The 24647-nt window shown below is 39.7% G+C and overlaps 1 protein-coding gene across 1 annotated transcript in view; it reads left to right on the forward strand.

Annotated features, from left to right (window-relative positions):
- Positions 1-24647, forward strand: part of AACS (acetoacetyl-CoA synthetase) — a 44935-nt gene that overhangs the window by 7731 nt on the left and 12557 nt on the right. The window contains exons 3-10 of the mRNA XM_075110014.1: positions 387-507; positions 3495-3608; positions 12097-12194; positions 16034-16148; positions 16692-16773; positions 17451-17598; positions 21751-21831; positions 24026-24150. Coding sequence (XP_074966115.1) covers positions 387-507; positions 3495-3608; positions 12097-12194; positions 16034-16148; positions 16692-16773; positions 17451-17598; positions 21751-21831; positions 24026-24150 — 884 coding nt within the window. The remainder of the gene's footprint in view (positions 1-386; positions 508-3494; positions 3609-12096; positions 12195-16033; positions 16149-16691; positions 16774-17450; positions 17599-21750; positions 21832-24025; positions 24151-24647) is intronic.

Below are 24647 nucleotides of genomic sequence, written 5' to 3' on the forward strand. Positions count from 1 at the left end.
GATAGCTCAGTCCCTGCTTGGAACGTTCCCAGAGGCAAAACTCCAGCGTGCGCTGTGGTTTGTGGGTACCTTGTGGTCTGGATGTTGCCATAGCGGTTTGCTTCACTGGTGTATTTAAGGCTGGTCTGAAGGTAGAACTGTCGGCAAGGACCTCTTTCTAGTTTTGTTGTAATGATGTCTTTGCTTGTGACAGTTGACAAATAATTAATCTTTCCAGGCCTGCAATTACAGGACCTGGTGTCTGTTTGCCGTCTGTAAGCTGGGAGAAATTATTCTTGCCTAATAGCGTATAGAGAGCTTGGAATTAATTAGCTGATTTGTGTACAATGCTCTGAAAAATAAATTATCTTACAGTTTTCCAGGAATGGATTATATTTTTTTTTCAGGTGGTTGATACGTCCAAAAGTATTGCAGATGTTCCTGAATGGTTTAAAGGCAGCCGCCTGAACTATGCAGAAAATCTTCTGAAGCACAAGGATAATGACAAGATTGCACTGTATGCAGCAAGTAAGGAAGAATTAATGGCTTGTATTTATTTACTGTTTACAGCACTAGGCCTTATAAAACAGTTCTGATTTTTATGAAACCTTGAAACAAACTGGCTTGGGTGAGGAGAAAAGAGGAAAATAAAGTAAAGCTCTGTAGAATCTATGATACACCTCTGTAAAAAACAGCAAAACATACCCTGGGAATGTAGGTAGCTCTGAAAAGTCTGTGGCAAACTAAATGACATTTTCTTAGAATGTGCTTAACTGCGTTAAGGTAGCTGAGATCATGCTGTGTTTAGCATCACTCCAAATTTGAGCTATTACTTCATATTTGCTGTAAACACTTGGCTAATGCTAGCCTTCAGGAAGCATTTTGGTACTGTTGCTTGATATTGTCTTCCTACCTTCTTCCTATGCCTTTTATCTTAGGAGTACTAAGGACTACATGGGGTGTAGGTAGGAATTAACTCTGCTTTTGTCAATACAGAAGGGACAGTTACATGCATAGAAGGCTTGGAATTTCAGTTATCTGCAACACTAAATCTCAGTCTTAATTCTTTATTGCACTGGAAAAGATGAGTCTGGTAAAATCCAGGTATATTCATTATGAGGATGGTCTTGTTAAGACAATAAAGTCCCTTCCCTATATCTGATGACTTTGGTAACTTTAAAAAATTATTCCCATTTCAGTTAGATGGGATTAGCTTCTGTGCAGGTGTGTGAGTGTTTCCTTAGGGAGTTGTATTCTGAGCTTCCCTTTTGCTGGACCTAATCCTTATCATAAGACTAACCAAGCAGTGATGCTTCTTAATAGCTTAGCAATAAACAATGAAGCCTTACAGCTTATTAGCAGGGAAAATTCTGCAGAACTGTGGATTGACTGTGTAGGTGTTAAAAGCCTTGGTTTCTGATTTTTGGATGCATGGAGATCAGTTTTTTGAATTACGTATGTACTACTGGTGTTCTGACAGCTGTTTGAAAACAATATGAGATGACAGAATCATCTTCTGTAAGCTTCCTGCTAAAGAAAAAATCCTTAGCGGTTACATTTTACTGCTTAGAGGTATTGAAAGAAACATCTCTGATCATAAATACATAAAATCAACTACCAGTTCAGAGAGAATGGGAAAATCTGTGACCCAGTTTTGGTGTAGTAAGAATTGATCTGGTGAAGTCTGGTAGAAATGGGGTTTGTAACAGAAAGCAGGCTTCAAAGTGATGGACTCATCAGTGTCAAATTTTGAGATCATTAGAAAAGCTGCTTATGTATTATTTAATGAGGGGAAAAAAAAAAATCTATGTATTTAAATACATCTTGTGCAAAAGCTGAAAGCCAAACAGTGATTAGTAAGTAAACTGTAAATGTATGTAGAATTGATGTGATTGGTTAATGCTAAAAGCTAAACATGCAAGTTGAGAAAAAGTGGCGTTAAATACCTTCAATTCCGATTATTGAAGGCATCATTATCAACTTAGTGAATTATTTGGTTTGATATGTGATTCCATTGTCCCTGTAGATCTTCCTCATGTGAGGAAGTCATGGGGTGTACTGGAGACTCGTTGCTTTGTGTCGCACAAGCACAGGTGATGATACCAACAGAAGCAAAATTATTATCCGGTTGAATACTGTATCAGTGCCGGTGTGAACACATTTGCTTCTCTGTGGTGAATAGGCTTCCACCTGCATTTCTTTTCATGGCCTTCTGCTGTATTTAATCTTCTTATCTCTTAAGTCAGAGTATTTTTTGTTAACCCCTCACTGCTAGGTCAGAGTGGTTTAGGGAACCTGTGTCAGATTCGTGTGTTCGTTAGGGATGACTCTGTGAGAGCAATGTGGGTGTAACAGAGCACAGAAATGTAACTTTCCTAAACAATTTCACTTGCCACTGACTCCCACTGTGAATCTCTTTTGTGACTCCCTTCTCCCGTGGGCTTTAATCATGGAGCAACATCACAGTCCTGTTTTCTGTTGTACTATGGGAACACAGAATCTGTCAGCAGTCCCTGCTTAGCTTATGAACTACATGTTACATTGACTTCTGTGTTGTTTCCCATCACAGCCTGTTCTTTGTAGGTCTAAATTTACTGGGATGGAAGCCTAAGAAGGCACAGGAGTAAAAATACTGTTCTCTGCCTAAGGAAATCAGACTGATGGTAGCTGTTCTACAAGGACCTGCTGTACCAGGGCACGCAGTACATCTTTGTTGCGATATCCTTGGCATGTGTGTTTCCATAAGAATTGCTGGCTACTGGAAGCAGCACAGGCCAAATGGTTTGCAGGAGTCACATTGAGGAAGCACAGGAAGGGGCCTTAAAGATGACAAACTTTGCCTTTCATAACGTTTGTTCATTTGGTCTCACAAGTGATTTATTAACAGCTTATGTAACATCTGACATTCAGTACAAAAATTAAAGCACCCTGGAGATCTTTTCAGAGATGAATGGAGTCCAGTTCATTCTATTTGCTTTGTGGCATGTTGGCAAATGCAGATGTTTAAAAAGCATATTGAAAGTCAGACCTTAGTAACTGTGTGTGCGTGATTTTTTTTTCTAGTCAATGGTGACTTGCCGTAATAAAACCTAAAGTTGGCATCTTGCTGCTGCTTCCTAGACCTAATGAGAAAACTGAGCAAAAAGGGAAAATGAGGTGGTTCTTTCCATGTTAGAAAGTACCCTTGTTGAGTGCTATCTACTTATCATGAATGCTCTTTGAGAACAGACCTGTCTCCAGTGAACAGTTTGCATTTTTGCAGATATATCTTCCCGTCTTCAAAAATGTCCTGGTGCCTGCTGAATTAATACTACTGATTAATACTTGATCCCCATTAGAAAGAAGAGCTTGGTACAGTGCAAGAGGAACTTGAAAAGCAAAAAGTACAGTTATTAGTGGAAATTCTTCTCCTAAAATTCCTTCGTGTTCTTTTTCTTCCAGAATTACTTGTTTGTACTAGGCTGTGCTTATGTTGCAATGAATAATTTTTGACTGGTTTAATCTTATTTCCTCAGAGGAAGGCAAAGAGGAAATCTTGAAAGTTACTTTTGAAGAGCTGAGACAAGCTGTAGCTTTGTATGCTGCAGCCATGAGGAAGATGGGAATAAAAGTAGGAGACAGAGTTGTGGGTGAGTAACTTTTTTTTTTTTAAGGACAAGAGGTGAAATTTTCTTGAAATATGTGAGCGAGCAGTCAAGGTTATAGAAACATGAATATGAAATACTATTTCACAGAAACATTCTACAGAAAAGGCTCTTATGCTGCTATATTTACATATGTGTGAAATACGCTTCTAGAGGGAAGGAACCTGGATTAGCCTGCAAGTTCTCTAGCACTGGAGGGGGAAGGAAAATACCTCATTCATCGCTTCACTAAGGTCTGCTTCATAAGCAATCCATGGAAGCGGAAGTGATGGAGACTTTGCATCTTCTACTCACAAGGTCTGGCAGGTTGACGTGGGGGCAGGCTTGGAAATTATGGTCCGAGGTTGGTTGTTCTGGTGCCAGCTGGCAATTACCAACCCTGCGGCCCCAGGTAACACGGTGCACTGTAAATTGCAGTTCTTCAGGAATGGACTTGTACTACCTTCTGCCTCCAGTGCTTTCGGGACTAGTGACTTCCAGAATGGTGGTAGTGAACGGCTGGTGAGCAGTAATTTTTCAAGTCATACCAAAGCAGAGCCTTAGTTGTTAGAACCCTGTGATCCTTTCAGTAACTCACAAAAATGTCTAGAGTAGTATTTCCTGTCCTGTCATGTGGATTTTTCCATATAAACAGGTTTTTTTTGCCTTGTGAACAGCTTGTACAGTGTACAGTCCGGGTATAGAAAGGACTTGCTGGCCTCAGTCCATTTATTTCTAAATTGCTGGTTTTGACCTTCTAACAGAGCCGCTTCATCTCTACTTCGTGTGCTCTCTAACATATGCTCTTTAGTTTTGTTGGTGTGGTGCAAGTCAAAACTGTAATATCTTTGAAGCTCCTTCGCTCCTACTTGGTAGCTTTGCTGATGTGCATATCCATCTTACTACTGGAATCGCATGTCCTTTGAGCAATACTTGGCCATTATCCTAAGTATGTGTAAATTCTTATATGATGCAAACCCAAAGTGATGAAATTATTTGGTCTGTTTGCTACATATAACAAACCATAACTTGAACTCATGACTTCAAAAACAGAGGGATATGCATTATTATTTTTATTAAACTCACAAATATGACCTGCAAATGTAAAATATACTCATGAGAGCTTGTACTTTATGCATATGGTATGAATATTCTACAGAACTGGTAACTGAACATTTAATTATCACAATTGGTGGCTTGTTTTACACAGAATTAGAGTTAAGTCCTTAACTGGGTATGAACCATCCAGTGAAGTCAGGAATGTTTTGTCTGAATGAAGACTAACATAAGATGCTCTAATTATGTCTCCATTTTCAATCCTAACACTGTCATGTTAGTATCTGAAAGCTCACTGAGAGGCAACAGTCTCTGAAACCAAAGTAATGAATGGGAAAACTTAACGCTCTGCAAAGTTTGAGTAGTTAGAATGTAAGTGTAGTGTTTCTTACTACCTGTCCTCTGATGTGTGCATCAAGCGGTAAAAGTGGGTTGCATGTATTTTAAAAAGCTGCCCCAAAGACATTGGCAAAATAATATGTAACTACATATAACCGGAAACTTGGACACCATGAAACGAATCAAAGTCCTAGTCAGGTTTTTGTCAACTCCTTTTAAGGGTTTCTGTAAATGTTGTTTGCCATCATGAAGCACGCAGAATGCACTCTTTTTTGACTTTTGCAATGACGTTTCTCCTGATGTGTACAAAACATTCAAATGCTGTGTTTTGTAGACTGCTTGTGGGGGTTTAATACACTGTTCCTTATTGTTTTATAAGTAAAAAAGTCGTAACAGGGCTCAAAATAGTTCTCCCATACTATGTGTTGTGGGAAAGTGATGGACAATGCAGAAGAGTAATTACTGGATATGTTTTCATATTTTGCGTGAAAGAAAACTCTGTGTGTGAACACCCTATGATGGGAGAAGGCAGTAGCTGTAAACTTTTGAGTAGCAACAGCTGTAGCTTTGGTGTGTTCCTGCAAGTAGAAACCTGCTGGTGTTTGCTGCTGTCCTAATTCTCAAGTTAAAGTCCATTTCTTAGACTTTCCATATTGATGTCTGATGCTAAATGAGAGGTTTTTAATCCCTGGGAAGAAGATACTGCTCACCAGGGTAACAGATGTAATGCTGATGTTTAAGTATGACCAGGTGCAGTCTGATTTAATGGGAACACTCATTCTGAATGAAGATTAAAGAAATATATAGTTTTGTGTTCTAAAGTGCAAATTAAAGTCCTGTTCACAACCTTGTTATCACTGCTAGAACTCTTCTAATAAAAAAACAGTTAGAAATACCACATTTGGGAGAAGAGAACAGATGATGCTGTCGTGTTGTGCTCATCTTGTGAGCGCTTCTTAGTAAGGTGTACTGTGCAGGGGAAATGTGCTCTGTCACTGGAGAAAATGTGCTATTGAAATACAGCTGTAGTCAGTGGTGATAATAATTAAGCTAATAATGCTATTATAATTTTAATAAAATTTCCTTTTAGTTAATTACTGTATTTTGCTTAGCACAACTAGAGGCTGGCTGACTCTTGTTTGTTGTTCCAGCAGCTGGCTCACCTCTTCACGTATTTAAATTAAAAATCATAGTTGATATTTAAAAAAAAATAAGATTGTATGAGTAAAATAGCATGCTTTAGGTACCACTTATTTTTATTCATACAGGTTTTTTACATGCTTGCAGAAGGTAGCAATTCCAAGTGTCTGTTGAAAATTCATCCTTAATGTCAGGGCTTCCTTCCATGGAATGGAAAGGGTAGGACTTCAGCCACGTGCTTTCTCCTGTTCTTGGGAGGGAAAATGTGTGTGTTGACTCCAGTGGGCAGCCTGGAAGGATTTTTAGTGATTTCAAGAGGAGGTGCAACTTGCAGTCTCTGGCTATCTGGTGGTGTTACTGTTATATAAAAATAAAACAAGAACACATGCAAAAGGAGGCAAATACATTGAAAATACAATTAAAACCAGTGTTTGGATCCCAGCTCCCTAAATCTCTGGTGTTAAGCTCCCACTGTTTGAGTGAGCTGCAGCTGTTTTTTCCCTTTGCCTTTTTGTGCATTTCCTGAGCAAAGGTTTCCTGTCTGGCACTTCCACAGCAGAGACCTTTCTGCCCAGCTGCTGTAGGTACCAAGTGCCCGTGCTGGGCTCTTTGAGCATTTCAATAACTGAAGTATGTCTTTACGAGCAGTTACAACTTGTGGAAGCAGGCTTGTGTAGTGCTTAGAGTCCTTACAAAGCCCTTTACTTTTGATAACAGAAAAGATTAATGAATCTAGGCAACCACTTTGTTTCCTTAAAATGGTACATTTTTGGAGCTCTGATATAGCTTTTTAAGTTATCCAGAGTCTTCATGTGCTTTTTTGTTCTGGGCGATTTCTCACGTTCTACTTCTTTCCACTCTGCCCTCTTACCCTGGCTGGTGAGAGTCTCTTCCTTGTAATCTTCAGTCAGGCGAACCTGTACCAGCTCCCATCAATTGAGCTGTTGTGCAGTTCCCCCTCCTTCCCTTCCCCTGGTGCCCCCAGTCCTAGACTCTTGACTCTGACAGGTTGCTTTGCCTTGGGCAGCAGCCCATATCTAGGGAGACCTTCCTTGTGAGAGAAGTCTGATGGGATTTTTAACAGCAATTTGGCTATTTAGAGAGAGATATGTATTTTAAGTCTGGTCTCAACTTCTTTCATATGTTTCTGTCCTATGCCAGAAGGTATTTGGCAGTCCCTGGAAGAGCTAAACTGTAACATCTCAGTCAAAGGTTGAGGCTGTGGGCTTTTTTCCAAATCCCAAACTGAAATGGGGGAGAGGTGTTAAGTGTTAGGCAGAAAGTTTGAGTAATACACCCACTTGTGGTATCAGAGATCAGGCTCTCCAAAGCTTGCCAATATCTACTGGGAGCTAATTTGTTCGAAAATTTATAGCAGATGGAAGAAGGAAGGGTGATTCTTCATGTGGTTTATAGCAGTAATACAGGCATTCTTTTACTACTTCTGAAAAATCAGCTTTTAAATAGAAGAGAGATATTTTATTAATTTTATTATAGTTTCCTAATGCCTGGTCAGCCTGCCAGGTTCTGATGCCCTTTGTTGCCACTTTCTCTTAAAATTACTTAAAACCCTGAGCTGCTAGAATTATACACAAAACCATTAACACTGTTTTCCTGTGGTTTTCATCTCTATGCTTTACTGCCTCTAAGACAAGACTACTTTAACTTTTCATTATACTTAGCATATCCCCTAGTTCGTTCAATACTGTCTATGGTTGCATCATGAAAGTAATAGTATGTTAAAGTTGGAGGTGGGTGAATGTGGGTGGACAAGCAGCGATGTCAGCACTTTTTCAGCTTGATTTCATCCTAGTCTTCCCTTTCCATCACTAAGGAGACAGTGCTTAATAGTAAACATAGTTGAAGCAGATGTGTGGTGAAACATATCTCTTCTAAAGATGTATTGCCATACTGTCAGTGATGCTTGAACAGTTGGAAGAAGATACAATGCCTAATGCAAGCTACACAAATCCACGTGTGAAGTAGTCCTGGTCTCCCACTGGTTGTCTCTTTGGCAAATAACAATGACTGCAGCAGGAATAAAATAAAATGGGGAGTATCTGCGGTTTTCATCTCCGGATAGGTGGCTTCTATTCTATCCCTGTAGCCAGCATTGTTCTATTACAAGTCAGCAGTTAAAAACAAACTAATCTTCCCCATGTGTTCACACAAAAAATCCTCAACAAAACATCAATGAATTACATTGTTTAAAGCTGGTACTTTATCTATAGTAACTGTATTAGCCCTAGTTGCTTACGTGGGTTTTAAAGCTAGCTTTGTAAGAAGATTATCATGTTACTAATAGTCTCAGGCCACGATAACGTTAGGTAGGATGACCACTTTAAAGTCCTACAGGAGTATGAAACACTATATTAACATCAAAGAGAGAAACTGGAAGGCTGGCCTTTGTCTCTTCTGTTTGAGAGCTGGTATAGATCGACAGTATAAGCCATTGAGAGGATATTTCAGTTGCAGCCCCCTGCTTTCCTTCTTCCTGATGCATTCTTTCAAGACTCAAACTAAATCTTCGATGCAGTGTACAAGTTTGTTTGCTGGTGTTTTTTTTCCTGTTTTTGTTTGTTTTTAATTCGGAAGACTGAATATTTGGATGCCTCTGTTTCTAAGTACACATTTATTCTACTTTATGAAGGCATTAGATGCTTGCAGGGAATATGTTCTCAGCACTCTGAGAAATGAGGCTTTTGATATAGTTTCTAGCATGATTATACTAGAAATTTTTGGACTACAGTTTTCACCTATTCTGTTAGGTTTATACTACAGTACTTTACCAAGTTTAATCTCAGCATGTGCTAGATTAAGTAAATAGTAGCTGACAGAAAATGCTGTCCTGTGCAAATCAGGCTGTAAGTACCTCTTAAAAAAATTCATATAGTGTTTTTAAGATACCACTTGTCCTGCTTAGAGATTTGTCACAGGTTTTATGTTAAAGTAAAGCTTTTTTTTTCCTTTGTCCTTATGGAGATTTTATGAATACTTAAGAGCCAGGAGGAGTGCTGGTAGGAGCCTTGGTTTGACAGACTCTGGATTCCTAGTTTCTGGGTTCCCATCTCCTGTGTTTTCAGCCCTATATTCAATTGCTTTCTAGTTCACTGAAGGAAGGTACAAAGATCCTCCTCTTTCTAGTAACAGAAGGTAGTTTCCGGCTTCCTTCCCAGCTTCAAGAAAGTGATAAGTTAAGATACAGGGATAGAGAAGTACCTTCTGTAGACTTTAGCCATGTTGACAAATGCTAGTTTTGATCCTTAGCTGAAATATTCTATCAAGGAACATGGAGGCTCTAGTTTAAATAGATGAACAAACATATGATGACATTTAAGTGACCTGTACTGTTATTCTTCTGTACATAAGTCACTGTTCTGTGACCCCTGATGTGAATCCAGCTAAAAAAATGGGATTTTCATTCTCTTTCTCAGCAGCATTCCTGTTGACCAAGTTTTAGACACTTAGGTCCTGTGTCAGCCTACTGAATGCTTAGGAGTCAGTTGATATCTCAAGAGGCACAGTTAAATGCAGGGAGTTTTAAACACATGACAGTTGCTGTAATTGGTTTGTAGAATCTCTGATGTGTGAAAGGGAGAAATAATTTTTATTTCTGATAGCCCAGTTTTAATCTGAAAGACTGACAGAAGCAGTTTGTGTCATTTAGACTTGAGAGCTGTTGAGCAACATGAGTTCTTTTGTTGCTGTGTTTGGAGGATCTTGCTGTGTTTGGAGGATCTCCTTCCAGAATAAAATGACATTTTTATTCAGAATACCTGGTGTTGAGGATTAGGACAAATAGGTGAAAATCCCAGTGAGAAGCAGGTTGGCTGCCTGCAATGATTGGGTTACGATACAGAAATGCAGAGGTAAGTTGCCTTGCATGTTTCGTACCTTTTGGCACTTTTGGCTGATGTCCTCTAAAACTCAGACACCACCTCAAAGCCAACTGACAAATGAAAGTAATGATTTAATTGTCTGGCTTGCAATAATAAGCAGAGACTTGTGCTCTTACCTTGAGGGCTTTTGTAGGAGTGGTGAAAAGACCTTGCTTATAATAGAACTCATGCTTGTAAGCTGTGGCAAGGTAATAACTGCTCCAGAGCATGAAGAGACATCTTTTAGATTTCATTGCACTCTGGCCCCTGATAGTCCCATCCAAGAAATGCTCAGTGGAAATATTTGGCACTAATTAAAAAAGAATTGCTTCTATTGCACAACATGTCACTTTAGTCTGTTCTGGTTCATATATTTCAAATTTCAAATTATTTGTCAGGGAGGAAGATTTGTCTTGGAAGAAAAATCACTAAAATTTTGGGATTCTGTACCTTGTGTCATAAACCTTGACCCTAAAGGGAAAAATAGCAATATAAATAATGCCTTTATGGGCTTGAGGTTTTGCTGCACTTCATGTACTTAAGAACTTCACTGAACAAAACACCACAAGCTGTAGGCAATTCTAGGGAGTAATTTATATCTTAACATGGTATGAGGTTTTTATTCAGTTGTGGTTTTTTCCAGAAATTGTTGGGCTTAAGTCATAATGCTGTTTTCAAAGTTGCTACTCCCAAAAGCCCAGCAGTTTACAGATTAACTGAAGTGGTCAAGCTGGCTAAAGAAACCAATTTCACTAATTTTTTTTTTTGAATTGTGAAGAAAAATCTTGGTTTAAATTAAGACTTACGTTTGAAGTCTACTCTTCACAAATTTGAAAAAGGATAGATTTTTTCACGCTGTGTAGACAAACTGGCAAAAATGAGGCTCAGTACCCTCCCACTTGATAAAGTTGATGTACCAGAAGTTGCTGCTAAGATCTGTGATCTTAGTTCCTGTCCTGAAAAGTACATCAAGTACATCCATAAGTATCTTTCTTTGAGAAGTGCTTAGCACTGGTGAGTTTTTGCTGTCTGGTAGATACTTGTGGAGCACCTGCAACTTGCGCTGCAGTCCAAGATCTGTCAGGGTTCACCACTTTCTTTATTAAACAGGTCGGAAAGCATTTTTGTTGCCATTTAAGTTTGCTTTCAAACACTAATTAGATGTCCAAGTACTGCAGTTAGGCCTATCATGTGCCTTTTTTTAAGTCCTTGGGCATCTTATTGGTTGCTTAAGAAGGACGATCTGAAACTCTAGATCTCTGATCAACTTCAGTGTAGTTTGTGAATTTCAGCTGCATGTTTTCATTTGTGGATTGGATTCTGATTATTTGAGGGTCAGTGTCGGCCACCCAGCACCTTCTGGAGAGTTGTTCAAATTGAGCCCACTGAAAAATCTAACTTTCTTGACATTAATTTCTTCTGTATGCCTTCATAAATTGAACTTTAAATCTTAATCTTACTGCAAGCTAATGAGATAAACCTGAAGAGCTACATTTGCAGGGGAATGTTCCAGGGCTTGTGCAACTATTATTCCCTTATCAGCTGAGATACTGCTTTTGCTTGTTCGTGTTTAAGATTCTGGCAGTGTCTACCAGCCAGTGTTTAGCTTTGTAAAGCTGAATCTCTGCTTTTGAACAGAGTATTTATAATCTTTCCTTCCAGATACTCATCGCCTTTTTAACAGCAGTTTCTGCAGACTTCTTCTATTCCCCTTCATGGTGCCGTATTCTTAGTGTCTCTGTCCCCTATTCAATCCACAAACTTATTCTCTCTCCCAGTTCTTCTCTTCAGTGTGCTGCCCTCTTATCCTGAAAGTCTCTTTAATTAAGCAGCAACATTTGTAAATTGGGAGTAACCTTGTAGATATAAAAATGTTACAACTATTTTAATAACTGGAATGTAACTGATTTGACTTTGAAAGAGGACGCTATGGTTTTGTGGAAAACTTTAAAGTATGCTTCATTCTAGGATTTTAAAATTTTTTTAATCCGTTGAAAGTGGCTATTGTATACATTATATTTAGTGTAAGATTTGATATTTTTTAGTTTGCTTCCTCTCTAACAGTTCAAATTCTGCCATAGGTTACTTACCCAACAGCATTCATGCGGTGGAAGCAATGCTGGCTGCTGCGAGTATTGGTGCTATCTGGAGTTCAACATCACCAGACTTCGGCATTAATGTGAGTAGCCTTATTATTGCCTGTTGCAGAAAAGCTATTGTGTTTCAGACAAATGTGAAGGTGATAAATTGAAGTGGCAGGTTATGTTTGCTTTAGCCTTGCTGCCACCTCCTGGCACAGCCAAGTACAGCAGATTTTTTTCTAGCTGCCGCAAACTGAATGAAACCCCATGCTTTCAGTTGTTACTAATGTCTTTCAGCAGAGTAATTTGAGTATCTTTAGCTAACTCACTGTTGGGATATTTTCAGGCAGAATCCATAGTCTTGGTGAGCTTTTATTGTATTAAGTGTACGAATGAGCAGCAATGCAGCAGAGTTGTCTGGGGCTCGGCCCTTCCTTCCCAAATCTGTCCCTGGGCTGCTTAGCTGCACTCCAGTTTCTTTGCCTAAGTAGTCCCTTCCTCTGCCTCCTAAGTGGGTAAACGGAGCAACAGCCCAGTTGGTCTTTTCCAGAAGGCTTTATGTTTGCCAGCAAGGTGAGGAGTTTTAGGCTGATATTGCTAACCTGTTGAACTCTTTTTAGTGTGGGAATAAATGCTATGTATAAAATATGCAAAAAATTATCATGATATCCAAATAGACGTTACAGTGTGCCCTGGAAGCTTTGGGAATATATTATATGCTTTCTTTGGGAAGTCTTTAGCACACATCATAAGCAGCAACAGATACAAATAATTTCTAAAATGGAGTGTTGAACCTTTCTTCTATCTAAAAGTTTGCATGAAAGCATTTGGAGAATGCACTGTGCATTGGAGAACACAGATATACCAAAGTTTTTAGGTAACATATACCCTCAATCTTGGTGTTTAACCCCAGTAGCTGGTTAAATGTATGGAATTGTCATCTCTGGATTAGCACTAGAGGGCAGCAGCATTCCACTTTCTTACACTTGAGGTTGTATCATTGGGAAAAAAATGATTAAAAAAATCATTACAGCATGTAATGATCAATCTGTTCTACAAATATTTTCTGCTTGCTCAGAAAATGACAGTATGGAGTATTTTCTTTGCAATGTGATTTGATCTCTCATCTGGGGGAAGATTGTTCATTTTGCTTGCATTACAGAGTACTGGTGTGCTTTCTGTCCATGTTGATGTGCCGTTATTTTCACTGCCCAGCTTTATTTAGTTTTTGTGATAGTTTTTTAATGAAACGTAGCCTTGGAGCAGCAGTGCCATCGATAAAATTAATTCTCCTTTGGCATGGCAGCATGTGTTGGCATGAATTCAAACCCTAAAATCTTGAGGGAGATCAGCAGAGGTCCTTGGAGATACTGGCTTCCACCCTATGGAAAAGGGATTCCTCCTTCTGTGCAGTTGCATTAGTCCTGTTAAGATAAATAAAGATTTTTGTCTGTGTTTTGGGAAATAATGTAGCATTTTCAACACTTCAAATCCAATTGTGTATATATGTTTTGTGAAGCTTAGAAATGTCACTTTCCAGAACTGCCTACATGTTGCAGGCTCTGAATGCCATACATCCAAAGACTTTGCAAGTGTTCAGGAAGTCTGCTGTCAGAGAACCAGTGAGCTCCCTCCCACACAGAGTGCTGCTCTCGGCAGCTTTTGCTTCATTTCTCTAGTCCCTGTTATCCATTTACATATATTAATAGGAAAGTGGTTCTTTGCAGCCTGGGCACAAGAAATTGTTGGATATGTAAGTTTAAAAAGAGGCTCTGGCCTTAGAACTATGTGAGAAACCTTTGGTGAGCCCTAGCAAAGTCAGTGCAGCCCCATTCATGGGACCCTGCACAATTCGTAGTGCTGGATTTGGGGCTTGAGGAGTAGAATGAGCCATGTCTGGTATACCCGAGCTTTTCATGAAAGCAGTTCCTTGCTGAGCCATCTGGTTGGATTAAAGTTCCAGTGTAGCAATTACATGTTCCATCTGTTTGTATTGCCTTTGTATCATATCAGGCTGCCCTCTGGGATTTCATACTGCCAGTGCTTAATGAATCCAACTGGGTGTGTTAGCAGGATTAGTAAAACCCTGAGAATTGTAGTCATCTCTGTTTCTGATTCACACCTTGCTTCAGATTTGATTCTTCTGTTAGAGTCCTCTCATTTTTAAACATCAGGCAGCATGTATGCTCTGTGCTCAGCATGAATGTGTGTACGCACGCACACATACACACATATATTTACACACACATGCTGTGTGTAATTCGGCTGCTGGTCCGTTCTTTGAAAATAGTACAAAGAAGTAGGTATGATAACATACCTCCTTCTTTCCTGCTTAAGAAAGCAGGAAATTTGATTTCATACCCCCTGAGAGAGTAACTTTAATGTATTAATTAAATCTATGTTTCTGAGTTTGTTAGCTAATGCATTAGGGGCTTCTTGAAAACCTCTTCTGCCACTGAAACAGTTTCTGGTGATTTGTGTTTTAAAGTAATTCATAAAGTTAGGTGTCAATGCATTGTCACTGTATTTTCTTATGTTGTGAACAAAGAACAGGAAATGCATCTTTGGGTGATAGGAGAGAAAGTTTTAAAGTGACACATTCAGCAGAGACTGTTGTCTATCTATATTTAGTTGTATCCCTGTACCTTACCTGTGGTGTTCCTAAAATGACAACATGGAGAATGTCAGGACAGGACCTCTATACTTCTGCAGTAGGCTTTCTTGCAACCTTGAACAGCCCAGCTTGGGAAGGAGGAGTTCAACAGAGATTAGTTGATTGTGATGTTTTTGCACTGGTCTTTTGACTTGGTAATAATTGGTCTCATTTTGGCTGCACAGTAGAGGACAAAGCAGGAGACAGATGAGAATAAAGAATGCTGGGAAGAATAAGCACGTGACTGAAGTCTGATTTTTTTTTTTTTGCAACATGATTTAGGAGCTTGTCCCTGAACAGTTAGTGACAATTTTACAGTATTGAGTGATCTTGTAGTTCTTCATGTTTCAAGTAATGTAGCTAGAGAGGGATGAACTGTTACTGTGTGCTGAGAACTTCTACTAAAAAGATTTGCTTCTTGCTGTTGAATACAAAAAAGATCCATTTCTGGTAGGCTGCTGCATGCAGTGTACCTGGTAAAAAAATGCCAGAAGGGTTTTTCTCTCAAATGTGATAATAGCTATGGTAAATTCCTGAAAACAGTGTAAGCTGGAGGAGGCACCTGAAAATGTAGTATTTGAATGTGTCCTGCCCCAGAGGTTCTAAAGGAGCTATGGTAGTTTTTTTGTTGGTAGTGTGTATGTATGTGTGTTTTCAATACCTAGTTGTTCTGGTAAAAATGAGTGGTACAGTTTCTTTTGTTAATCGTAGCAGAACAAAGCTGCCAGTTCATGTGCAGTGCCACTTTGCCATCTGATAAATGTGTCTTCCAGAAGACTAGTGTTTTTCAGTTTTCTCCCCATGCAGACTACTAAACTGTCGAACTGTACACTGTCAAAGCGGCACTGGGGGCAGTCTACAAGAGCATATAGAGCACTTGCCTGCTGATGGAGACACAGGAGTCTTGTGGGCTAACTCCTGATCACATCAGTTAGGTGTTTGTTTATCCTCTTTAGATGAGTTTGTAAGTCTGATTCTTAAGATGAATTTTTGACTGCTTAGATAGCTTTGTGAACTTGATCCTTCAGTGAATCATGTTCTGTGATGTGGTAACTTTATCTTTGTTATTGGTTGATATATTTGGGGGTCATGGAATAGACTGTCATGTACTTGTACTTTGAAGATCTTGGGTGAGCGGAAGATAAGCAGGTAGCTTTTAATAATTCTGTAAATTCCTGTCCTTATTCCTTGCTTGAATTGAGATTTCCATTTAGCATCCAGTGCGTTTTCCTACTGTAGCAATTAATCTCATTGTTTTAACTTGTTTTTCCTCTTGGTCCCTAGGGTGTACTGGACAGATTTTCCCAAATTCAGCCTAAGCTCATCTTCTCTGTTGAAGCTGTTATATACAATGGCAAAGAACACAACCACTTGGAAAAGCTGCTTAGTGTGGTAAAAGGTATTTCACTGCATACCATCTAGTCTTAGTTATGCTGTAGTTCTGCGAGCACTCAAAGCCTGCACTGCCACTAAAAGTGACACTGTTAATTGCTCGTCGCTGTCCTTCCTCCTTAATGGTATCCCTGTGGCCACTCAGAACTTCAAAACTGATTTGAGTGAAAACTAACCAGTCTTTTGTGTAATTCCAAAAGTAGGTTAGGGTAGGTTAGCTTAACTATATCATCATAAATTAGTCTGCAGTATAAGTGGGGAAACAGGGACTGATGATACTGGTTTTTTTAAGCCCAAATGAAGTATTACAGCACTAAAGCTTGCAGATTTACACATGTTTTTTAAAAGACTGGCAATATTGAGGAAATAGTATCTTAGGTAACAGTTCAGTCTCTTGAGGTTTCTTAGCATTTAAAACTATATCCAATACTCAGTGCATCAGAACTATTTCTGTTACTTAGTGTACTACACTGTATGATACAAGCAGACAGAAAAGACCTTCAGTTTATGTAACTGTATGTAGGAAATATTTTTTTTTTCTTCATTCTAGGGCTTCCAGATATAAAAAAAGTGGTGGTGATTCCATATGTCTCCTCAAGAGAAACCATAGATATTTCTAAGATTCCAAACAGGTAACGGGAGCTTTTAAGCTGTGACTGTCCTAACTAGGGATGAGATGGATGCTGATAGCTATTGAAACTGCCTGACCTCTTGAACTTGCAAAAGCTAGGATTTAGCCGAATTTCTTAATGTAGGTCCAGCTTCATACTGATAACAGTAGTAGTATGTTGCTGCAGATGTTTTGCTTCTACAAAACCACTGGTGATATTAATGGTTCTCAAATGAAGGCAAAATTCAATAGCATATAGCAGGGAGAAGAAAGTGGCTTCCAGAAATGAACAATTCATAAATTAAGTGACAATTTTAGTGCCTATTTAATGGTCTGGATTACAAATGCTAGATACCTTTTGGAAATGGTTGAGTTTCTAGACTTGGTGTTGAGGGTCAGATTGTTCCAGTCTGCTCTGAGCTGTTAAGGCTTGCAGCTGATCATATGTGCAGATTTTATTGGCTTGATCTGGTTGTGTTACATCTCAGTATTATACTAATGTTTTATTTTAAAACAGAAAAAGGAGGCAAAACAATTAGCAATTCAAACAGTAGAAAGACTATGAATTAATATAATATATATGGTTTGAGTATATAGTTTATTGTAAAAGAACTATTAGATACAGAGGTAATCTTAAATGGGCTGGGGTAATGCTTTCACAACAAATTTGAAATGTTCCTTTATTCTCCTTTTATCCAGTGTCTTTTTGGAAGACTTCCTTGCTACTGGGAAAGGAGACCAGGCCCCCCAGCTGGAGTTTGAACAGCTGCCTTTCAGTCATCCTCTTTTTATCATGTATTCATCAGGCACAACAGGGGCACCAAAATGCATGGTTCATTCCGCAGGGGTATGTCTTCCCTCCTGGAGCTGCACTATCTATATATAACTACCTGGGTTATATTTTTCCTTTAACAGTATCGTATCACAGTGTACTTTAAGGAAGAATTGATTGCTGATGGTTTTTCAGTAACTTGCAACAAAGCTTTCTATTTGTACGTGACTGAAAATATGGATCAATAAGGATGTAAAATAATTTGGTTTAGAGGTTGGTGTGGAGATCTTTCAGAGATTTTAGCCGTCTCCTGGGAGCAAGTGCTTGTCACAAAAGCAATAGTAACACTGGCCCAACTGATACTTGTAGGAAAAAGGCCAGAGAACTTGAACTGGGTGCTTGGAACTTATTTTTGGACACTGTCAAGTTGAGGCCTATAGGAAGTTTGCAGACTTTATTATCTAGAATTTTTTCACCTTAAACTTTACTCCCTACATTTATCAGTTCAGAGCATGTCATCCTCATCATTCCTTTTTTTAACGAAGGGAGCAAGAAGGCGCTCTCTGTCTTTGGGTGTAGGTTTTGCTTTGTGTGGAAGCTTTGCTTTAGGCAGCAGCTTATGACTAAAGGTATGTATGATGTTACTGCCGAAATCACATGCTTTCCATTTACTATTCATGTTCTAAAAGTTGTTCTAGGCAACTTATTAAAGTTCAGGAAGTGACTCCATGAGTCAGGCATAGTGTTGAAATTTTAACTGCTATTAGTATAGTCCTTAATAAAAGGCAGGGCTTTTTCCCCTTACAGCAGGCAGAATGTGTCGTCTATCACATTTGTACCAACTTGTATAAATTAAACTGCACAACCATTAGCCAGTGTCCATTGCTTCTGCCGTTTGCTCTGAAAGTCAGGATGAGCATCTTGGGACGCTGGCGATAGAGCTGTCTGGGGAGCCTGATGGCAGGATCGCTTTCATTTTACGCCTGTAGTGTGTACGTTCTTGCCTCTCTTTGATGGCAAGGACTGGAGGATTTGCCTACAGACAAATCCCACGATGCCTGTAAACACTCTGCTTTATGTGTTATCAATAGGAGATCATACCAGGCAGCATGTGACATACAAAATGGTCCCTTTGGGACGCAAATACTATCTTCGTGAAGAAGAAAGGAGGTGGTATATTTTGAAGTTTGACAGCTGTATTGACGGTGTGCTGGCTTTAAACTGGTTAAGTACTTGCAAAGGTGGATTAGCAAAAATAGGGCAAGTGATTTGTTCAGCGATGCATGATAAACAGTAGGGAGATGAAAAACACAGATGTAGATCAGACAACAGAACTTTCCTCTGTTGCAAAGTTCTTTCTCTTCCTATGGTATCTGTATGGCTGCTTAGCTTGCCCTTAATCATGCCTCTGCGCTCCATCTGAATCATCTTTTCAGTTCATCCTGAGCTCCCTTAGAGTTTAGGTACAGGCTACTCATTCTTGCTGGGGAGGAGAGAATGTGATGGTTTGTTTGAATAGGATATGTTATTTATGAGGATTCTGTGTTCCCACTGAGCAGCTCTGTAGTGCTGGGTGATTTTTTTTCTTAAGTTCTGGTGCTAACACCTCTGGCCTCAAAGCAAATTGTTGCATCAGAGGCTTCCTTGGTTTCCATGCTTTGTTTATGTCAGTTTGAATAGGGCCTACAGTAAATCCATGCAAAGGCATTCTTAGATGTCTTTTGCACATTTGATTGGGTTCCTCTGTTTGTTCTTGGCTTAATCTTGTTTCCACTGTAATTAATGGGAGGATTCTCATTCATTTCAACAAAAGCAGAATTAGCCCATGGTCTTTGTCTCATTTTCCAGCCTCAGATTAACCAAAGTTTGGTTTTGATAGTTAAAAATGCAAGAAGAGATGACATTTCAGTAAAGACATTTTGATTATTGCTTATTTGCAGTGTGCTTCAGTGCTGTTTTGTTACCGTACTGATCTTACAGATGCTGATAGGCAGCTTACTTTAAATTCACAACTCGTTTTATCTGATTTGCAGTATGTTTCTGGTCTGTTTTCTCTGCACATATTCTGTTTTCTTGACAGACGGTGAAATAGCATACGTAAATGATGAAAATGAAGTCAGGTCATGGGAGATGATTTAAAAAGTAGTGCTTCAGAGGGAGCCAGATTTTTCTTCTGGTCTTGGAAGCAAAGCTGTATCATACTGAACGATTGGGTGTGCTACAGAAAGACATTTGGAGGGTTATTGAAAAATATTAGTGAGTGATTGTTATTCTGAAGTCATAAAAACATTGGTGGTGGTTCTTACCTCATCCATACAGGCCCCTTTTAAGTTATTCCATATTCCCAACTATCTAAGGAGATATTTTTTTCTGTAAAAATCCTAATAATTTCTATCCATTGTAAAGACTCGCAAAACCTGGACTTAAATAGCTGCACTTCTACAGACTTCTTGTGTTAACTGTAGGCAAATCGCTCTGAGGATTTTTCATGCTTGGACTCTGAATGCTGTATGGAAAACACCGCTGGTCTGAGGCCAGGACCAGCAGCCATGAGTAGCTGCTCTCTCTCAGCTACGTAACCGCTTAGCACTGGTCCCTTATGTGCTGATAGTTTGGCTTCAGGAGCAGCAGTGCCTACTGATTTTCTGACACTCCAGATGCTTAGCACTTTCTCAGCCGTATGTTAAGCCCAATGAAGACAAGGAGACCAGTAAGTTTTTATCAGCTACCAGATCTGTGCCATGAAATGCTTAATGCTTAGAATTTATTTTGAGGGTTATACAAGTCCTATAAATAAACATGAGAGAGCATCTTGGACCCTTAGCTCTTTAGAACATCTATGCCTTCTACCAAAATACCTTTGTTTCCAGACAGAATTGCCATATTTTGCAGGGGAATAGTTTATAGCCTCTACACAAAGTCAATGTTATAAAACTTCCTTTTGGTTCCAAGACTGTGGAATAGCAACAACTAAATGGAGGAAAAAGAAAGCCAATGTTTATTTTAATTTGACTTCTAATTTCACTACTTTGTGTGGCTCTTTCAGATTCTTCTGCAGAGGCAATGTGCTTGCTTTTATAAATGGAATAATTATGTTAACACCTGCAATTCTTTTGGCAACCTTAACTGTTAAGTTAGTGCTTCTAAATTCCAATTATTTTATTAATTTTAAAATGTAGATAATGGTAGCTATAGCTAGGTGGCAGCATTGTGACAGTATATTCAAACAGTAGCAGGTGAATTCAGACCTGCTTCCTTTGTGTTGCAAAGAGAAAATAAGATTTACTTCTTTATTTTTATTTAGTGTTTTCTGCCTTTTCTCACGAAGTATGTGCCTGTTTTGACTCTCCTTTTTCATTTCAAATCCTTATCTGTAATCTATTTTCATTCAGCACAAATCTTGTTTCATGCTTATGAGGCTCTTAATAGTTCCACTATAACTCCTTGCATAAATGCAAAACCCATCTTTATTTTAAAATCAACCACATGAATTTGTCACTGCAGCAAAGTGACGTAGTGAAATAGTTTGTAAATTTATTTATCCTAACAAGTTATGCTTTAATGATGATCAGAAAGGTACTTCAATGGTATTTCCAACAAAAGAGGAAAGGAAGTAATAAACTTCTGACTGCTCAAAGCGTCAATATTCACAATAATGATTTTTCACATTGCTAGTCACTTCGGTGTTTACAAAAGATACATATAGTTAGGTCTTTCATCTCCTAGATGTTAATAGATAAGATGGTTTGGATAAACAGTGTTAATGTATTGCAGCTGTTGCAGTTTATAGGAGCTCTAGGTCCTTCATTCCTCCCAGTTGCCTAGATATACTGAAAATGAAACTCTGTCAAAGCACTTATCTTGGAAATCTGACTGGTAAAAGCACGCTGTTAAAATTATAGCCTGCATGGAGTACTCTGCAACTCTGATGTCTGGGCAGAGTTGGAAGTGAAGGAAGTTATTTATTCAATGGATTACAAGTGATGTGCAGTGGGAATTGCTGAGGTCTAATAAGAGAGGCTGAAAAGTTATGTGAGAAAATGGAGAATGCAATTGCTGCTGCTGTAGATAGACCCTGGGATTTACTTCAACTGTGGTTAAAAGGAAATACTTGCCTGTAATCCTGGAGTACATCCTGCAAAGGATTGGCAAAGTGTTAATGTTCTGTCCGAATTTTTGCTTTTCATTCATGTGAACTTATATTTTTCTTTCACTATGTTTTTTCAGGGTACGCTAATACAGCATCTGAAGGAACACATTCTTCATGGCAACATGACCAGCAGTGACATTATTATGTACTATACAACGGCAAGTGTGGCTTGTTAAGGCATTTTAAAAAACACTTTAACATATTTTTCTTATAAAGATAGGAGATCTTGTAGGAAAAGTCTGCAGGTACATCTTAAAAACTGGCTGGATGGCTGAGCCCAGAGAGTTGTGATGAATGCAGCCAAATCCAGGTGGCAGCTGGTCATGAGCAGTGTCCCCCATGGCTCAGTTTAGGGCCCAGTCTTGGTTAATAACTTTATCAGTGATCTGGATGAGGGGATTGAGTGTGCCCTCAGGAAGCTTGCAGATGACACCAAATTGGGTGGGAGTGTTGATCTGCTCAAGGGTAGGACAGCTCTAGAGAGGGATCTGGGCTGGCTGGATCGATGGGTCAAGATCAACTGTATGAGGTTTAAGCAGGCCAAGTGCCAGGTGCTGCACTTGGGTCACAACAACCTCATCCAACACAGCAGACTTGGGGCAGAGTGGCTGGAAAGCTGCCTGGCAGAGAAGGCCCTGGGGGTGCTGGCTGGCAGCCGGCTGGGCATGAGCCAGCAGTGCCCAGGGGGCCAAGGATGCCACCAGCCCCTGGGCTTGTGTCAGCACTGGTGTGGCCAGCAGGAGCCGGGCAGGGATGGGGCCCCTGTGCTCGGCCCTGGGGAGGCCCCACCTCGAATGCTGGGCTCAGGTTTGGGCCCCTCGGGACAAGAAGGGCCTTGAGGGGCTGGAGCGTGTCCAGAGAAGGGCAGCGGGGCTGGGGCAGGGTCTGGAGAGCAGGTCTGATGGGGAGCGGCTGAGGGGGCTGGGGGGGTTTAGCCTGGAGAAGCAGAGGCTGAGGGGAGACCTTATCACTCTCTGCAACTACCTGAAAGGAGGTTGCAGGGAGGTGGGTGTTGGCCTCTTCTCCCAAGTCACAAGCGATAGGACAAGAGCAAATGGCCTCAAGCTGCATCAGGAGGTGGTTAGATTGGATATTAGGAAAAAATGCCTTCCCTGCAAGAGTGCCCAGGCACTGGCACAGGCTGCCCAGAGAGGTGGTGGAGTCACCATCCCTGGGGGTGTTCAAAAAACATGTAGACGTGGCCCTTTGCGACATGGTTTAGGAGGCCTGGGGGTGATGGGTTGATGGCTGGACTTGATGCTAGAGGTCTTTTCCAACCTTAATGATTCTGTGATTCTACTTTTTTAATGTACTTTTAATTCTTGCTCTGCAAGGGATTGTCCTACTTAACTGAGTTTTAAAAAATCAAGTGGAATAATAAAATGCAACAGGGACCTTTCTGATAAAAGGTCAAACCCATGTTAAATGTTTCTGATCTAATTAGTGAGGAAAATGGATTGATTTTTAGTCTCTTACATTTATTGATCTAACTGCTGCATCAATATCACCTGCAAAACAGGCTCCACCTTCCTGTGTCATGCAAGGCTTGACCATACTGAAGATGAGAATTTGTTATGTCTTTGTTTTGGTGGTGAGGAAAGAAGCTGCAGGACTCAAGTTTAGTAAAGTGAAGTGAATAAAACTGATCTCTGTAGGATTTCAGTTACGTGGTGGGTTTTTTCTGATGCTGTGGTAAAGAAAATTACTCTTCTATTAGTCTTCTGTTACTGTAACAGTTTGAGAAGACTAATGTCTTTCCTCATGAGTTTCTTTCTTAAGTTTTTAACACTGCTAGTTAGTTTGTAATATCTCCATGGAGGAATCATTATAATTACCTTGTCCCACAGTTGTCCTGTCTCTTGCTCTGTCATGCTGGTTCTCTCATGCTTCAAAAGTGTGTGTATAGGGAGGTATGGAATCCCTATCTCATTAGGTATTTTTAAGAGTAAGTTAGATGGACATCCGTTGGGAACATGTAGCTGATCCAGTCTTGGGATGGGTCAGAGGACAAACAATACTCCAGCCTTACTTTCCGATTCCTAAATAATATGATTAGACATAATAGGCAGAGATGGGCATAAACTCAAGTGTTGGTTTAACAGTTTCTTAAAGCAGGAAAACTTCAGGCAAGGAAAGTGGAGGGGAAGATGACCCCTCTTGCATAAGGGCTGGGAGCATGCTTTGGTCCAGATGATTCTGCCAAGAGTTACACCTGTCCATCATTTGCCAGTTGCCTGTAGCTCCTCTACCAGCATATGACAGTGAGCAACACTCCTGATCCTGGAGTTGCCAGGAAAGCAGTCAGCCAGCTGACAAAGATAGAAACTAACGTAGGTATTTTCTCTTTTCCAGACCGGCTGGATGATGTGGAATTGGTTAGTGACTGCACTTGCTACAGGAGCTTCAGTGGTCCTGTATGATGGATCTCCTCTAATTCCGTCTCCAAATGTGCTCTGGGACTTGACTGACAGACTAGGGTATGTAAACAGGATTAAATGGAAGGATAACGGTCTTTGCTCCTGTTACGGTGACCACATGTAAGCAGCCACATTAAAGGTGTCGTTCCCTTGGTCAGAAACTAGTATGTAGCATGACATAGTTTATCTTTTGGCTTAGCCTTGAGTGGAACTACGTTTTAAAATTTTGTACTAAAACAGTCTTTGAGAGAGAGCAGAAGAGACAAAGAGCTGATTGTTTCAATTTTGAGTCAAGTATTTGGATTCCAAGCAAACAAAGAATTTTGGTTCAATAGTCAGTTTTCAAGAGCAGCCTTTTCAAAAGGCAGTAATTGGGAGCAATCTGAAGAGTAATTTCTGAGCACACTTAGAAAATAAGAATCCTTTATTTCAAGCAGCTCAGCATAAGACTCAATATAGCACTTTGACTTAAAGACATAAATGGACTGGAAAGGCTCAGCAGGGTTGCTTATATTTTCATATTTTGCTTTTTAATCTGTAATGCCTAATTCTCCCTG

Source organism: Phalacrocorax aristotelis, chromosome 15 (genome assembly GCF_949628215.1).
Source record: "Phalacrocorax aristotelis chromosome 15, bGulAri2.1, whole genome shotgun sequence".
NCBI lineage: Eukaryota > Metazoa > Chordata > Aves > Suliformes > Phalacrocoracidae > Phalacrocorax > Phalacrocorax aristotelis.